We start from the raw sequence: 16,370 nt of genomic DNA, 5'->3' as shown, positions 1-16,370 counted from the left end.
CTTCCCACTACGGTCCGGTAACGGATCAGGCAGCGCCGTGGCCACCCACTTGCTGAGCAGTGTACGTGTGGGAATCTGGGGGAGGTGCGGGACCCGGCACAACAGGCACCATGCCCCTTTCCGGGAGCGACCCTTCACCCAGCGAAAATGACCCCATTCCTTGGCCCGTTAAGCGGACCACGGCAGATGGCTCAGCCACGGGAAAGTCGCCTAAACATGTTAAAGGACCCAAAGCGTCATCCCCGGCGTCTGAGCCGCAGCGGGTCAGAGGTCAAAGTCTGCGCCCCCTTCAGGCGGGGAGGGTCCAATTTAACTTTGACCCCAGAACGAGCCCCCCCTCCCCGTCCTGGTTCCAGCCGGAGCTCGCTCGCTCGCTCGCTCTCCCTCCCCGCCACCGCTTGCCCCTCCCCCCTCGTGCACGCCCCTAGGGCCCGATCAGGGGGAGGCTGGAGAGGCACCAACCGGTTCCCCCCATGTCAGGGGGCCGGGGGAGACGTGGATATTTAGTCTTGACGCGTCACCCGAAGCCGTTCACACTGAGACCTCCTGGCCCGTGCCCCCCTGCAGAAGGCTGGCCCTGGGGGTGGATGTGCGAGGCTGGGGCATAGGACAGCCGGGCTCAGTTCCCTGCTCTGCCGCAGCCCCCCTCGAGGAGCTTGGAGCGCACCGGGCGCTCTGAGAATAAATACAGTAGAGACCGCTGGCTCTGTCTGCACTACCGGCGGGGGTGATGCCCCTGCTCAGGTACCATCCCCGCCCGGCTCTTATTGAGGTAGGAGAAATATAAATAGCAGCATCACCACAGTTTTAAAGGGCGGGAGCTACCTACGCAGCCCGGCCCAGCCATACCTCCACTACAGTTAAACTGCTATTTCTATTCGCATGAGCTCAGGAGATGTAGGCTAGGTATACCCGAGCCAGGGGTCATACCTCTAGCTAGAGACAACCCCCGCTCTAGAGTTAAGGTGCAGATGACGATGGCGTTTCTGTGCTATAATGAAACCTGGTTGTAAGGGTAGTTATCTTCAAACCTAGCTGTCATAACAAGCACCAGACTTGCTTTCTTTCGACACAAAGAACAGGAGTTTTCTGAAACCTCTCTTTCAACAGGGACCAAGAATTTTTCAGCACTACGCTGTGGCTGGTGGAGTTGCTAGACCTACCTCAACTTCCTGCTGTTTGGATTCCTGCTACAAAAATTAAGGAAATATAATACAACCTCCCCCCCCCGCCCCCATCATATCCTGTCTGGCAACACACAAACCCTGCTATTACTCCTCCTACTTTAAGGGATATAAGAGCAAAAGTGCCAAACTTCCACTGAATTTTAACAGGATACAGGAGCCTAACCATAGGCTTATTTTAAAAAAACAAACCTAGCTTACATATCACTGGACAATAGCAGGATCTGCAAACTCTTTTTGCTGTGGCCACATAACACTGCTTTCTCCAATCTTCATTGCATTCAGTGTCATTCTGACAGCAGCTCCTAACAGCCATAGCTATACTTAATGTGGGGTGGTAGGGGCAGGGCCAGTGCAACCATTCAGGTGGACTAGGCGGTTGCCTAGGATGCCAAGATTTGGGGGTGCCAAAAAGCAGCACCCCCAAATTGTTTTAAGTGGTTGAGTGGCCGCTGCTGCTGGGACGGAGAGGGAGTCTGAGCTGCTGGCGGCAGTGGGCAACCCAGGGGGTCCCCGGGTCAGTGCACCGCCGCAGCAGCCCGCAGCCCAGGGCGTCCCCTGGGTCAGTGCACCGCCGCAGCAGCCCGCAGCCCAGGGCATCCCCTGGGTCAGTGCGCCACCGCCGGCAGCCCACAGCCCAGGGCAGCCCCTGGGTCAGTGCGCCACCGCCGGCAGCCCGCAGCCCAGGGGTTCCACTGCGCAGTCGTGCTTGGAGAGGACACAGAGCAGAGGTGAGCTGGGGTGCGGAGGTACCGCAGGGCTCCTCGGTCCAGGGGGTGGGGAGCTGCCGTGGGGTGCTGCCACAGGGGTGGGGGGCACACTTCAGGGTGGGGGGGGCGGGGAACTGCTGCAGGGCTGGCGGGGGCGCAAGGTGGAAGTTTCGCCTAGGGCACGAAACTTCTTTTGCACCGGCCCTGGGTAGGGGCAGGTATAGGAGGGCTTGAAAATCCTACACAACTCAGCCACCGTGAAAAGGAAGAAAAGGGTTAAACATTTTAACTACAAAAAGCATAAATAATTAGAGCAGAGCTAGAATGTGACAAAGAACAAATGAGGTCAAGTTTAATTCAAAGACAGGATTCCAGCAGATGCAAATGGGCACAATACGACAAAATATACATATAAATTGAAAAGTAATATGGGAGGGGGGAAAGGAGTTGTATTTCATTCTCTCCTCTTATTTTGGAGTCTCTTTGGTCAAACTGAGCTTTTCAAGGGAGAGAGAGTTGTCTTTCTATGTGGTTGTGGAGTGCTAATATGTAGCAGTGCCTACACAGGTTTAAAACACAACTATCAACCTACATCATCGCTCTAAAGCTTCAGTACTACCCCTACCATATGAAGTCAAACAGGGATAGAAAATAAAACCATATCCTCTTCATTCCCCTGAAATGGACAGAACTAAGATTTCTGGGAGGAAAGTGTAGGAAGATGGTCAATAAACAGAGACTGTTCCCCCAAGGAGAAGTGTAGGGACTTAGGCATAGCTCTGGGTTTAGACTTTATGCATGCAACTGTCTGCAAGTTTGTCATTAAGACATCACTGTCAACTTGGTAGAGAAAAGAGATTATGTAGAGTCCACTTTGGGGGCAGGGGAAGAAGACAAGTGCTATACTGATGCAGTATTAAATAGAGGAGAGCAAAGACAGCAGGGGAGTAAGGGGTAATATACCACAGGGCTAAACTCTGAAGTGCCCCAATTCAAATAGGGTTTGTTGAGTGAAGGCAGTAGGTTAGTACGCACTCTGCATTCGGTCCCAGCTGTGGAGAAGGAGTAGATGCCAGCAGACTACATAGCACTGGAGACTCACAGGTCAAGCTAGGATTTCCTGTTTTTTCTTGGAGCTCATTTACTAATATGCCTAAAGTTCTCCAGAACCTAACAGACAGAATGTAAAGAACACTAGATGTGGCTTCTTATACTAACTGTATTATAACTAGCAAAAGTCTGAGAGCCATTGTTGCAATACTCCTGTATAGAGCATACCTAAAGAAGACCAGAAAGGCCAATGCTAGAGTTGCTATTAACCTCAGGAAAATGCAACACAATGTTCCACAAGTACTCCCCCCAGGAAAACAAAGTGTCACATAAGCTCCTGCTGCACTCTGTCAGCCAAAGTAACATGTTAAGCAACTGTTGACAAAGGTATAGTCTGGACACAAATTCCAGCATACTATTCTCTGCGTTGCTACAGACTCCCTCTGTGGAGTTAGGCAGGGTCACGTAACTTCTATGAAATGGAAGAATAAACCTGCCTCATACAGGAGTGTTCTGAAAATTAGTTTGTGATGCTTGTTTAAGATAAATGAAATTGCATTTTAAAAATCAATGTGACTACTTATGTTGTGCCCACTAGTGTAAGGGCTCCAAAATCTAGTCCACTGAACAGAAAAAAACAGTTTCAGTGAAAACAAAAAAAAGTTTAAAATCTACCCTGCCTGGAGCTGTTAACCTCTCTCCACCATGTGTATCTTAGTCCTACAGAGCATCTTTCAAGGGCTTGGGTGGCAAGTGTACAATGGAGGATCACCCCACTCTCCACATGAAAAGGGTGAGATCCATGTGCAGATTTGGGGATTATGATCTGGTCCAACATCTCTTATGTTTGTGTGCACTTTATACTTGGTACGTAAGATGTTGCTGATTGAAGATTTCTCTTCATGTCCTAGGAGCTCACTTAAGAGAATTTCTACTGAAAAATACATTCAATTTTGAAAAAAAAACATTTCTACTGGAAAAAATATTAAAATGCAAATGTCACAACTTATGTCACAGTACGAAGAGCTCAACAAAATATTGCTATAGCATTATTTAATGTGACAGTTTTCTAAGCACCAGCCAAAAAAGCCAAACGAGGTCATTTAACCTTTACATTAAAAGAACGGCTGTATTCAATGTTCCAAATGCTGGATATCAAATAATCCAATTTAAACTTGTATTACGCTGCATGTATTTCTGCCATTCAAATCTTTTTCAAAAGCTAAGACAAGAGTTAAACTAATGAACTGCAGCAACATTTCTCATCCACTAAGAACAGACAGCTGCATGTTAGAGATGTGTTCTCAGATTGCAATAGTTACAGAATTCAGCACAGAAAGGGTTTGGAAATGGAAATATTGGATGAAAAATTAGTATTGTATTACAGTAATACATGCACTAAATGTCTGATGTTTCATATTCAAGAGTGTTGGGATATGAGCAACAGAAATGAACAAGGTAAACAGCCATTTTGATACATCACATCTCAGAAAGCAATGGTTAATTCTTTAAAAATGGGTGAGTGAATTTTTTGTTGAAGAAAGGTGCTGGTTTCACAGTCCTGGAGGCTAGAGCTCTCTGTTTATCCTCAGAATAAACACAACATAGGCAGCCAGCACTGTCATTTTCCCATACACTGCCCAGCCATTGTGCTTCAACCCAGAAGGAGAGGCACTGCTCAGGGGTGAGAAGATAGTTGTGTCCATGGCTCATTCAATTCTCAGCTGAAATTGTCAATCAGGGAACCCAAGTGTGGTGGTATTTTCCCCCACCTCTGCCCACTCAGAGAAAAAGGGACTGAGACCCATCAAACCTGGTTCTCAAAGGCCAATGAAAAACACTTTATTGTTATAGAAATGCCATATTTGAAGGCATTATTCAATTTTTAAACATCCACTGAGGTTTAAAAATCTAAATTTAAAGTCAAGGGAAAACTTCCCACAAATGAATATCAAAGAACTATGGATTTGTACTGCTATGTGGGATAATGCTTTATAAATGAAACATTTGATTTCCTAGTTAACTGACTCATCTCACTGCAGATCTGTTGTTTTTATATAATAATAATAAAAAAATACAAAAAGGATAGTGAGAATTATCCTCTGCGTAATACACACAGGCTGAGGTCATTATGGGTTTTGTTGCATCCGTACATTTAAAGAACTGTCTGCTCTTTTCCAGAACAGTTCCTGATTTGTTCTTCCTTTTTAGGATGAAAAGGCCAAGGGGTTTTCCTTGTAAGGAGTTTACAAATATTATAAGAAACTGGTTTCTAAGTAGAGAGGCCTTACACAAAAGTTTTGGCAAGGAGGTCTTCCTGTTGCTGCTGGTGTAGTGTTCCAATGCCTACTGCTGGGGCTGGTAAAGGAGGTCTACTCACAAGATGGAGCTGCAATTAAAGTTCAAGGGGGGGAGTGATTTAGACTGATGTCTGATTAAGATTTATTTTATTCATTTAACTAATATGATTCTATGCCATTATCACCATGGCACTTGAATCCCTCAAAATAAATGAATTATGAAACACTGGATCCTCGAGTCCCACATATACATGATTCAGGAAGCTATTGCTGTCCTTCTACTAATCAAAAAGTATCTGCTTCACCCTAACTCAACAATGGGATGATTGCCTGAGTAAACTATGCCCCCAAGACCAAAATATTAAAGGTGACAGCCCACCCAAAAAGAGATTTCACAGTGGAGAACCCATAAGGTCCTGAAAAGTTCACTTCCAAGAATGAGAGCAGAAGTGCCTCAGCAGATCTTAACCACCCCACTCATTCCACCCCCTCCTTCGCTTTCTCTCCCCCACCCTCACTCACTTTCACCAGGCTGGGGCAGGGGTGCAGGCTCTGGCCTGGGCTGCGAGGTTCAGAATGTGAGAGGGGGCTCTGGGCTGAGCCTGCAACTGGGGAGCAGGCTCCGGGCTAGGGCAGGGGTTGGGGATGTAGAAGGGAGTGCAGGGTTCAGGCTCTGGGTGGAAGTTTGGGTGTGGGAGAGGGCTCAGAGTTGAGGTTGTGGGGGAGGGTGCAGGCTCCAGCCAGGCAGCACTTACCTTGGGCGGCTCCCAATCAGTGGCGCAGTGGGGCTAAAGCAGGCTCCCTGCCTGCCCTGGCCCCACACTGCTCCTGGAAGTGGCTGGCATGTCCCTGCAGTCCATGAGGGGAGGGAGTAGGGGGCTTCGCATGTTGCCCCTACCTGTAGGCACCACCCCTGCCTCTCCCATCGGCCACAGTTCCTGGCCAATGGGAGCTGTGGACTTGGCACATGGAGACCCCCTGCCCATCCCAGTGGCCACAGGGACATGCTGGCCACTTGCGGGAGTGACACAGAGTCAGAACAGGCAGGGAGCCTGCCTTAGCCCCGCTCAGAGGTAAAAGTAAGCCAGTTCACAGCCGACCGTACTGGCAGGGCTGCTGATGACAGGGGCCGAAAGGAGCAGCTTCCCCAGGCCCAGCAATTTAAAAGGGCCCAGGGCTCCTGGCAGCAATTTAAAGGGCCTGGGGCTCTGGCCCTTTAAATCACTGCTGGAGCCCTAAAGTAGCACTAGCTGGGAGCCCTGGGCCCTTTAAATTGCCACCAGACCCCAGGCAGCGCTGAAGGGCTGGCTAGGGGAGTCTGGACCCATCCCCACCCCTTCCGGGGCCCACCCCCCCACACCACCCTTGCTCAGGACCCCGGCCGCCATCCGTACTTAAGTTACTTTCACCCCTGGCGCCGCTGGACCTTTAGGTGCCTAAAATCTCCCAGTTTGGCTTCAGTAGCTTCCTGGAAATAGAGCCTGATTCTGAGAAACTCCTGGCGAAACCGGGAGGGTTGGCAACTTTATGGGTGGGTGGGGACAACCTCAACTAGCCACTCTATATGGGTTTAGGCATGCTTTTTATTGAATCAGGTCCCGAAGGCAAGACAGGTGGGGGAACACCTTGTTTGTGCATCTGTCATGAACAGATAGCTACGGGTTAATGTTTCTTTCACCTGTAAAGGGTTAACAAAGAGAACCAAACACCTGACAAGAGGACCAATCAGGAAACCGGATTTTTCAAAGCTTAAGGGAGGGAATTTGGGTTTTTTCTCGGTCTTGAGTTTTTGTCTGTTCTGTGCACTCTCAGCTATGAGAGGATCTATTTCCAATCTTTCTTATCTTCTGTTTCCCAGCTGTAAGTACAAGGTAGCAAAAGTATAGTCTTTTAAATTGTTTTGCTGTATTTGCATCTATGTATCTGGCTGGTGGAGTCTTTATGTGTATTTAGCTATAAGTACTTTAAATTGTATTGTTTTTGGGTAAGGCTGTTTATCCCTTTTCTATTGTTTATTCATTTTCTAATAAGGAAAGCCCTGTATCTTGACATCTAGGTTACAGAGAACTGTTAGGGGGAACACCTTGTTTGTGCATCTCACTGGGGCTTGGGCACTGAGCTGTTGGGTGATGTCAGGAGTTAGGCATCTGTGCACAGCAGCTAAAATTCAGAGGCCTCAGGGACTGCAGAGGTGGAAATTAGGGGGGTCTACATGGCTAGATGGCAGCTGCGCAGCAGTTTTGTGAATGCCAGTGGTACCCAGATGTTGGACTTAGGCACCTAAAATGGACATTTATGCCCCTACTACTTGGGCCTGTTTATCTTCTCTGTCTATATCGTGAACTCTTTGGGGCAGGGTTTCCTCACTGTTTGTAGAGCACCTCACGTGACAGGCCCAATTCTATCTGTGACCACTAGATACTATTCTAAACATATAATAGCTTAAGTTGGAATATTGCACTTATTTGAGAGGTTTTACGTTTATGAACATTAAACTAAATCACTACTAATTCCTGGTAGAAAAATATATATAGTATCTAAAGACTCAAACATCAATTTAAAAGATTACTGTAAACCTTACCTTACATGCCAACTGCTTCTCAAACCTTGGTGACACGAAGGCCCAGGGACCCATGTTCTGTGGCTCCTCCTGACTCCAAATAAAATCTGTAGGAAAGATAAGAAGCCATTTGTTTGTATATTCCATATATACACCAATTGACCTTCTCACTGAATCCAGAAACAGGTACTAATGAGTCTCTAAGCTAGTTTTCTTAGCTGTATATTCCCATTCCATCTACAATGGTCCTGCTACGACAGCAAAGACACCACTCTTCAGTCTGAGGATTACTAGGACTGGACTGACTTTGTAACCACACAATGCTGCCGCTAGGGGTGAAAATAAATGTGGATAAAAATTCATATTTTAAGAACAAGTTATTCTTCCCAATTTTTTTTGTTCCTCTACCTCCAAATCCTTGCATTACAGAGAACACTCCCTCACTTCCGTGTGCTTTGAAGGATATCCCTCCCACAAAGCCAAGGGATACAACTTAGGTGTTGAATAGAAAAAACACCAATTAACTGATCTGCAATATTTGTTTAAATGCATGTATTGTAAAATTAAACCATTGTATCAATAAGCTCTTTAGGGCATGGACTGTCTCTTAGTCTGTTTGTACAGGGCCTACCACAATGGGAACCCAAACTCAATTGGGCTCCCAAGTTCCGCTGTAATACAAACTCAATTTGTATTACTAATAACATGTACGTTTACCACAGCCTTCTGCCGGATAGATTCAGAACTGCTTATTTGCATCATAAGTTCCATACTAGTATATTCCCTTATGGTGCAGGTAATAAGGACTTGTGTTTCTGAAGCAGATCTAAAGTTGTATCTATGGGGCGAGGGGGGAAGAAGAGAAGGGGACACAACAACAAAACCAAACCAAACCTAGGCCTTTTAATCCTAAAAGGAAAGAACAATGTGGAGCAGCAACAAGTGGAGCTCCTACATGGCCATGGATTTGTTTCAATACTTTAAAAGAGGTTAAATGCAAAGTTTAAAGATCTGCCTGACCTTTGGCATTTTTGTACTTGTTCATCTCTTGCTGTAGAGCTTCCAGGGGAAAAGGACACAGTTCTTCTAGTCTGACGATAGCAGTACTGTGCTGCTTCTCTCCTAGTGCCTCTCTCTGTTTCACCAAAGCATAGTAATGCTTGCCAGAACATAGCACCACTCGGCTGATGCTAAAAGGCATAAAAATTGAAGTGTTTTCAAGTATAGCATTTTAAAAGAGACCCGACACAGCTGCTTGTTATACATTAAATCCTAAAATCTGAACAAGGCCAAAGAGCTGACTTTCAGATCAAAAGAAAGAAAAAGAGGGCAGAAAAGAAAGGACTGTCCAGTTATTAAGTTCCTAGTCTTGGATCAACTCCTTGCTCCATCCCAGACTTGGGCAAGTTACTTAGTCTCTCTGTTTCCCATCTGTTAGAGATGGATAGTAATACTTGCCTAATGTATAGGGTGTTGAGGATAAATACACTAAAGATTCAAGTAATTCAGATTCTGTAGTACTTCTTTGGCTACTATCTCTATAGATAGAAGCTTATCCAAACAGGGCTCTTAATATTCCTACCTAAGGAAGGGAAAGAAAGAAAGAAAGAGATAAAACATACTTTTGAAATATAGTTCTCTGCTCCAGCCATGGTTCTCATCTCTACAGCCTCCTCACTTCAGCATGTTAAGTGTTCAAAGACCAATATAACAAAAAACTATTATTTTTGTCATAAAAATAGAAGCAGAGTGGGGGATTCATTTATTTACAAATGAGCAGCACTAGTCAACGTCAAGCACACTATAGGCAGAAGCAAGATAAACCACCAAACTCAAGCTCTCTGAATGCACCTGAGCTCAGGCCTCAATGATTATATCTTACCCACTCCTGCTGTTTCATTCCTGGGTCTTTTTTTTACCAACTGTCAGTTGTACTGAAGTTTCTGGTGGTATAAGATATGCCCAACTATGCAGAGATCACGTTTCCTAAAGATTAGATCAGTCTCCTTTATGTGCAGTGCAAAACCTTCAGGCCTAATTCGGCCCTCATTTATAGGCGTGTAAATCCAGGCTAACTAATGTAATCAGTGGAGTCAGTTTTACAGAGGTGACAAGAGAATAAAAGAACCTATAATTCTATTTTTGGTCTCCTACTGATCCTGTTTATTTTTACCTCATAAAATTATCAGAAATTAGTTTTTAAGGGGTGGGGGGGAGGCAATAAACTTGTTTTACAGCCAATTATGCTTACATGTGTTTGGAACTGTGAGTATTAGAAACAACAATCAAGTTACCTGTTAGGATCCACTGACAAATCACCAATTACAGGCTTGAATGTTGTCCCTGGAGCCATTTCTTGAAAATTTGACACTGCCCCCTAGGAGGAAAAAAAGTAGGATATTTAACTTGTGGTTTTCAAATCTAAAAATCAACGTGCTGTATAATAATTAAAATATGATCCCGAAGACCCTCTTCCCCCCATCCCCCAAGTCTTGTACTATGTGTTATTGATCAGAAAAGTTTGTCTCTCAGTTGTTTATGGGGATTCTGAGTTTCTTGGCATAACATTCATTATTAACAATGGCTACAATCAAACTGATTAACAGCTGATGCCAAGGGATTAAAGAGACATTGTCAAATAAATAGCCCACAGATTTAGACTAAAATTTTACTGAAACTATTACGAAGAGTTATCCAGTATTCCTTCCCCCCCCACCCTTTTTTTTTTTTTTTTTAATTTCCAGAATTTCCTCCCACCCTCTTGAAAGGGCAAAAGGTGGAAGAATTAAAAAACAAACAAAAACCCACATTCTTTGCCAACACTGTGAATGCCAAAACATAGCAGGACATTTTGCTAATGCATGAGAACCGGGAAGTGAAACTCACCAATGTAGTCTGAATATCTAAGATGAGTGAAATGGAAAAAGCAAACGTAAGTGGAGAAAGTCAAATTAGACACCATTTTAACTAAAATCCTTTGGAAAACCACTGTAGTGTCAACGGGGTAAAAAAAAAAAAACAAAAAAACAAAAACCTGTGTGGACACACTTATATCCGCGTAAAACTGTTATATTCACTTAGCTTGCACTGGCAAAGTTTACAGGTGCAAACTAAACCAATATAAGCCATGTTTAAATATATTTAAGAAGGCCAATGCACAAAGTTTGAACCAGTTTAAATTGGTGTAACAATGTGTTTTAGAGTAGGTCTTAGAGGGTAAAACCAAACTAAAAGTAACCCTAGCAGAGAGTATTTCTACTTACTGGAAATCTGAGTAGCATTTTGGGAGAAGCAACAATTAAAGGTTTCCGGAAGTTTCGGATCATCTGCCTACGGAGCAAATGGAAATATTGTGCTGGGGTGGTTGGATGCACAACTGACATGTTCACGTTGTCACCATCAACTCCCTCTTCTGCACTGTCACACATCTGTGCAAGGAGAACAAAATAAACCCTCACCAATAAGCAAGCTGTCAACCTAACATGCTTGATACAGCACAAATCACTGAGGTACAATCACTGGTGTTTGTACAGGGAACAGATATACACTCCAATATGTGCTGAAGGTCTCAACTTACAGGAAAAGGTGATAAACAAATGAAGAAGTCGCTCTAATTGTTTTATAAAACATTGCTAACATCTCAACTAAACTACAAAAGCTTTAACTGCGGTGTAACCAGGACCCTTGATTCTTTTGTTTTTAAAAGTGCAAACGGGCTCTTAAACAACTTCTGTATTTGATTCCATACCTCCCACACAGACTGCAATCACCTAGTGAGTTTATAAAGCACTTACAGAGTTACACAAAGATGTGTTACAGCCTTTAAAAATAAAATATTTATAATGCAACTTTTTTTAAGATAGCAACAACGGCAAAATGATAATATGCAATTCTGAAGTGCTTTCCAATAGAGGACCCCAACGTCCCTTTGCAAACATTAGTGAATTCAGCCTTAAAACGCATCTACATGGCAGGTAAATATTGTTCCCATTGAAGGTCAGTTTCCTGATTGGTTAAATGGCTCATCTAAGATGACACATGAAAAGTTTGTTTCAGAGCCTAAAATAGAACTGCAGCCTCCAGACTTGCACCTTAAGCACATGATCACCCTTTCTCCCAATCCATGCCATTTCTTTTTCATAGCAATCACCTTGGTTATATGATCTTGCAGAGACTTAACATAAATGCCAAGCCTTTAATTCAAGGTGGATGAAAATCCATGATCTTAGAAAAAAAGAATACATTATTTCTTTTTAAAAATAAACTGATTTAAAATTAAAATTGAACTGATGACAACCTACATTAAGACTTAAACTTACTATAATCTATTAAAATCATTTAAAATGGAATAAAAAATATTCAAGCAGTGCATGTTTACTTCCAAAAAGTTTTAAAGAAAGTCAAACCACTGAGCTTGTGGAATTCTCTGCCTATTGCACCTGAAATGCTAAACTAGCTTTTGACAACATTAGCCGTTTCTTCTGGTGCAAAGATAACGTGTTCTTTATTTCATTTGACTAGTTCAGTTCAATTCAATGACTAGTTCCATCCAAAGTTGAAAAATCAATTCAGAGTTGAAAAGAACAGGGAAGTTTGTTTTCATCTACCAATTTAGGAATAAAAACTAAGTTCAAGAGGATAAGATCTATAGTTCTAAAATCTGGAAGGATATGACCACCAGAAACAATCAGTTCAGTACAAATAATTCCTTTTAAAAAATAAAACCTAATTCAAAAAAAGTGTTCTGAATTCACATTTCAATAAACTCATTTTTCATAAAATGTACTGATAAGGATAGTTTTTTATGAAAAATAATTTTACATGTTTTTATACATTTAACTCAATTCCAATTTTCATCGAAATGCAGCTTGACACAAGTAAAATATTAGAGACAAGATGGGTGAGGTAATTTCTTTTACCGCAATTTACAATAAATTTCTGTTGGTGAGAGACAAGCTTAGAAGAAGAAGAGCTCTGTGTAAGCTTGAAAATGTGTTTTTTTTCCACCAACAAAAGCTGGTCCAATAAAGGATATTACCACACACATCTCTAATATACTGGGACTAACAACAACAAACAACAAACAACAACAACAACACTGCAAAAAAGTAAAATACAATCATCTAATAAATAAGAAAAGCATTTTCTATTACAATAAAATATTTTCTAATATAATACAAATGTAAAAAATTAAGAATGTGAATAAATGTAGGTTAATCTATACAATTAGTTAAATAAATGCATATAGCTATAGTGCATCAAAAAAGAAGGATCAAATTTTGTGCAAAGGCTGTATTTAGTTGGAAATCAACATGTTTTAATGGTTACCAATCATTGAGAAACTACCTCACTTTGGAAAACAAAAAGGGCAAATGCAAAACAAGATTAAAATCAATGATTTATACCAAGGCTTCCTGCCTGCTGATTTAAATCAATCTACACTGCTTAATTTGACTGGCAAGTGCTATAGGCATGTAGCAACTTTTAATAGCAGCCTTCCTGAAGCATCTGATACTGACATGCATAGAGGGTATGACACAGGCAGGTGTGTCCGACTACCTGTAAGAAACGTTCCATTCGGCAGGAAGAGTGTTCAGGGCCTGCACCATCATAGCCGTGGGGAAGAAGAATGACTATCCCGCTCTGCAGGAGCCACTTAGCTTCACCTAAAGAAGCAGGATCCGGGGGGAGGAGAGAAGAGTTACACAGTGTATAATTCAACATTATACAGAGTCACTTGGTAAGTCTATGCAAATCCTCTCCCAAAGGTTTACACGCACAAAATATCTAGCAAGATATTGTCTTTGATTAAACAAAACTATGCAGCTTCCTGTGGGAATTTAGTGGTCAGTCTGAAATTCTGACACAGTACAACTTTGATTATCTGAAAGTCTGAGGACACTGAAGCCTTTGTGCAAAATCAGAGACACTGGCTTCTGAAGAGGATTCTAAATCTGCAGTACTGACGCTAATTCCTCTGTTTTAATTATAAATCCTAAATTTGGTTTTAAAAATTTCACCAAAAGTTACAATAGAATCCTCTGAATTGGACAGTGTCATCCTGATTAGGCAGGTGTTCAATTAAAAGCCTCAAAAAAAATCCAAGAACATTTAAAGTTCAACAAAACATACTGAATAAAAGTGATTCACTGCATGCCGTCTTTTTAAATATTTGGAGACAGGCTTCTATATCAAAATACCAGCACTGAGCACTTCATACCTATTAAACCTCTAGTAAGTCATTTCTTAAATCAGTTGCCGCTGTTGAAATGTGTCCATCCGAAGCAGAGTGTATGCTAATACTGTCCTGCTTAAGGATCATTTCCTAGTCTCAAAAAGAACGAGGAGTACTTGTGGCACCTATGAGACTAACATTTATTTGGGCATAAGCTTTCGTGGGTTAAAACCCACTTCAGAGACATGCAGTGGAAAATACAGTAGGAAGATATATATATATACTATAGTATACACACACACACACACACACGTGGAACATGAAAAAATGGGTGTTCCCATACCAACTATAATGAGACTAATCAATTAAGGTGGGCTATTATCAGCAGGAGAAAACAACATTTTGTAATTGATTAGTCTCGTTATAGTATGGCAACAGTCATTTTTTTCATGTTCTCTGTGTGTATATATCTATCTTCCTACCGTATTTTTCACTGCATGCATCCGATGAAGTGGGTTTTAGCCCATGAAAGCTTATGCCCAAATAAATTTGTCAGTTTCAGATGGCACAAGTACGCCTCGTTCTTTTTGCTGATATAGACACACATGGCTACCACTCTTGATTCCTATTCTTAGTTTGCCAGTTTCCTGGGAACTATGTCAATAAAGTGCCATCTCAGATTAAGTCTTGTGTGCTGAAAAAAAAAAAATTTACAACTCAGACAATTCTTTCTTTCAAACAGAAACTGAAGTTATGTTATATATAAACTGGACACAGATTTTATATATATTAATTGTACACACACCACGAACTATCTATATATCTGTGCCTGGTTGTAAATTCCATTTGTAATGGTAACAGACATTGTGCAGCCATTTTGTAGCAGAAATTTGACACATAGTGGAGGGTTTAGGTTTGGAAAGCTGTGCCAGAGCATTCACAGGCCATCAACAATGAAGAATTCTCCCCTACTTCCACAATGGGGTTTCTGCCAGCAGAGCCTTTAACCTTGAATGGGCTCTTTCTTCACAGAAACCTGTCAGGTCAGAGAAGGGAGAGTGGGATGGATACCCCTCCCCCAAGCACACAGCTGAGGGAATTGCAGTTTCTCTGCTTGACCACCTGACCCAGAGGTGGCAGAGACTGTTAAAAAGGCAGCTTGCCCGGAAGGAGTGGAGGCAGGATGGACTTTGCCTCCCCTAAGGACTTGTATCTGACCCAGAGACTCACAACAGGAGGCAAAAAAAAAATCAGCCTAAGGAGGATTGTGTTCAGGAGTTGGTCGTTTTCCCCACAGACCTATAATTCTTGTGCTTTTGAAAAGTCTGTGGTTGCAAGGAACCCTTTGCTAAGCTTTTGCTTTCCTTGCTTTACTGCCACATTGTCCCTGAAAGTGGTAACTAGCAACCAGAGCTACCACAGCCAGGTGGTCTTTGAGGGGCAATCAGCCCAAGCAACTGGGGGGCTCGGGAAGTCCAAACCACTAGTTCCAAAGGCTAGGCAGCAAGACTGTGGAGTCCAACAGCTCAAGGAGGATGTCAAACACGGGGTCTGTATAACCGTTTTATCCCTTCAATGCAAACTGTCAGAGGCCCCCCCATAGCAAGCCTGATACACTTTTTGCCTCCAACACACTTGTCATAATATGTATCTAAAAAGGTATCATGTATGATATATGTAAACTGGTGCCATGGTGGTCCTGAAAATCATTGTGTGAAGCATGTAAGGGTTGTGTACAAAGAGATGTGTTCTGGAAATATGTTTGGGAGGCAGTGCATGAACCCAGCCTGCCCTAGACAAAGGAATATGTACCTACCTGTCTGACAGGCTTGGCTACAGGCACAGGACAATGAAACTACATTTATATATAAAGGCTAACAAAGTTATCAAGCTAACATAACAAGCAGCATAGACAACAGTTTGGCAATCATGCCAGGGAACAGAATCTGCACCCCAGGAAGCCTTCCGGGCTCTTGAACCCAGATAGTGGATTTTGGGTAATACAAAGGGGGCGGGGGAGGAACAAAACAAAAACAGAAAAACACACCTTTAGTGATCCATCACCCAGGGGACATGGGGAACAGCACCTTTGAGCCTGTGAAAGTTGGATCCCCAGACCAGGAAGGTTAGAGATGTTGGTAACTTTATGTAAGTGAGAAAACTGCTTAGGCAAAGATTGTAACTTACTAAAATTAAATTTTATCCCCTAGAAAGCATGTTTTGTTTTGCTTGTAACCATACCTGTCTCTCTCTTGCTGAGTATCACTTAAACCTCTGTTCTTTGTTAATAAACTTATTTTTAGTTTTACCATAAACCATCTCAGTGCTGTTATATTGAAATAAAGCATGAGTCTTCAGCTAAACTAATAGGCTGGTATGTACTCTGTCTCT

General features: G+C 42.8%; 1 protein-coding gene across 1 annotated transcript in view; it reads right to left on the bottom strand.

The window, feature by feature from the left end:
* Positions 1–2,221: 2,221 nt before the first annotated feature.
* Positions 2,222–16,370, bottom strand: part of DHTKD1 (dehydrogenase E1 and transketolase domain containing 1) — a 44,845-nt gene continuing 30,696 nt past the window's right edge. The window contains exons 12-17 of the mRNA XM_032798302.2: positions 13,364–13,470; positions 11,068–11,232; positions 10,099–10,181; positions 8,825–8,994; positions 7,826–7,911; positions 2,222–5,333 (exon numbers count right to left, since the gene is read on the bottom strand). Coding sequence (XP_032654193.1) covers positions 5,232–5,333; positions 7,826–7,911; positions 8,825–8,994; positions 10,099–10,181; positions 11,068–11,232; positions 13,364–13,470 — 713 coding nt within the window. The 3' untranslated portion in view covers positions 2,222–5,231. The remainder of the gene's footprint in view (positions 5,334–7,825; positions 7,912–8,824; positions 8,995–10,098; positions 10,182–11,067; positions 11,233–13,363; positions 13,471–16,370) is intronic.

Source organism: Chelonoidis abingdonii, chromosome 1, assembly GCF_003597395.2.
Source record: "Chelonoidis abingdonii isolate Lonesome George chromosome 1, CheloAbing_2.0, whole genome shotgun sequence".
In the NCBI taxonomy this organism is placed as follows: domain Eukaryota; kingdom Metazoa; phylum Chordata; order Testudines; family Testudinidae; genus Chelonoidis; species Chelonoidis abingdonii.
Note: the sequence above shows the minus strand (reverse complement) of the source record. Positions and strands in the feature narration are given on the sequence as shown.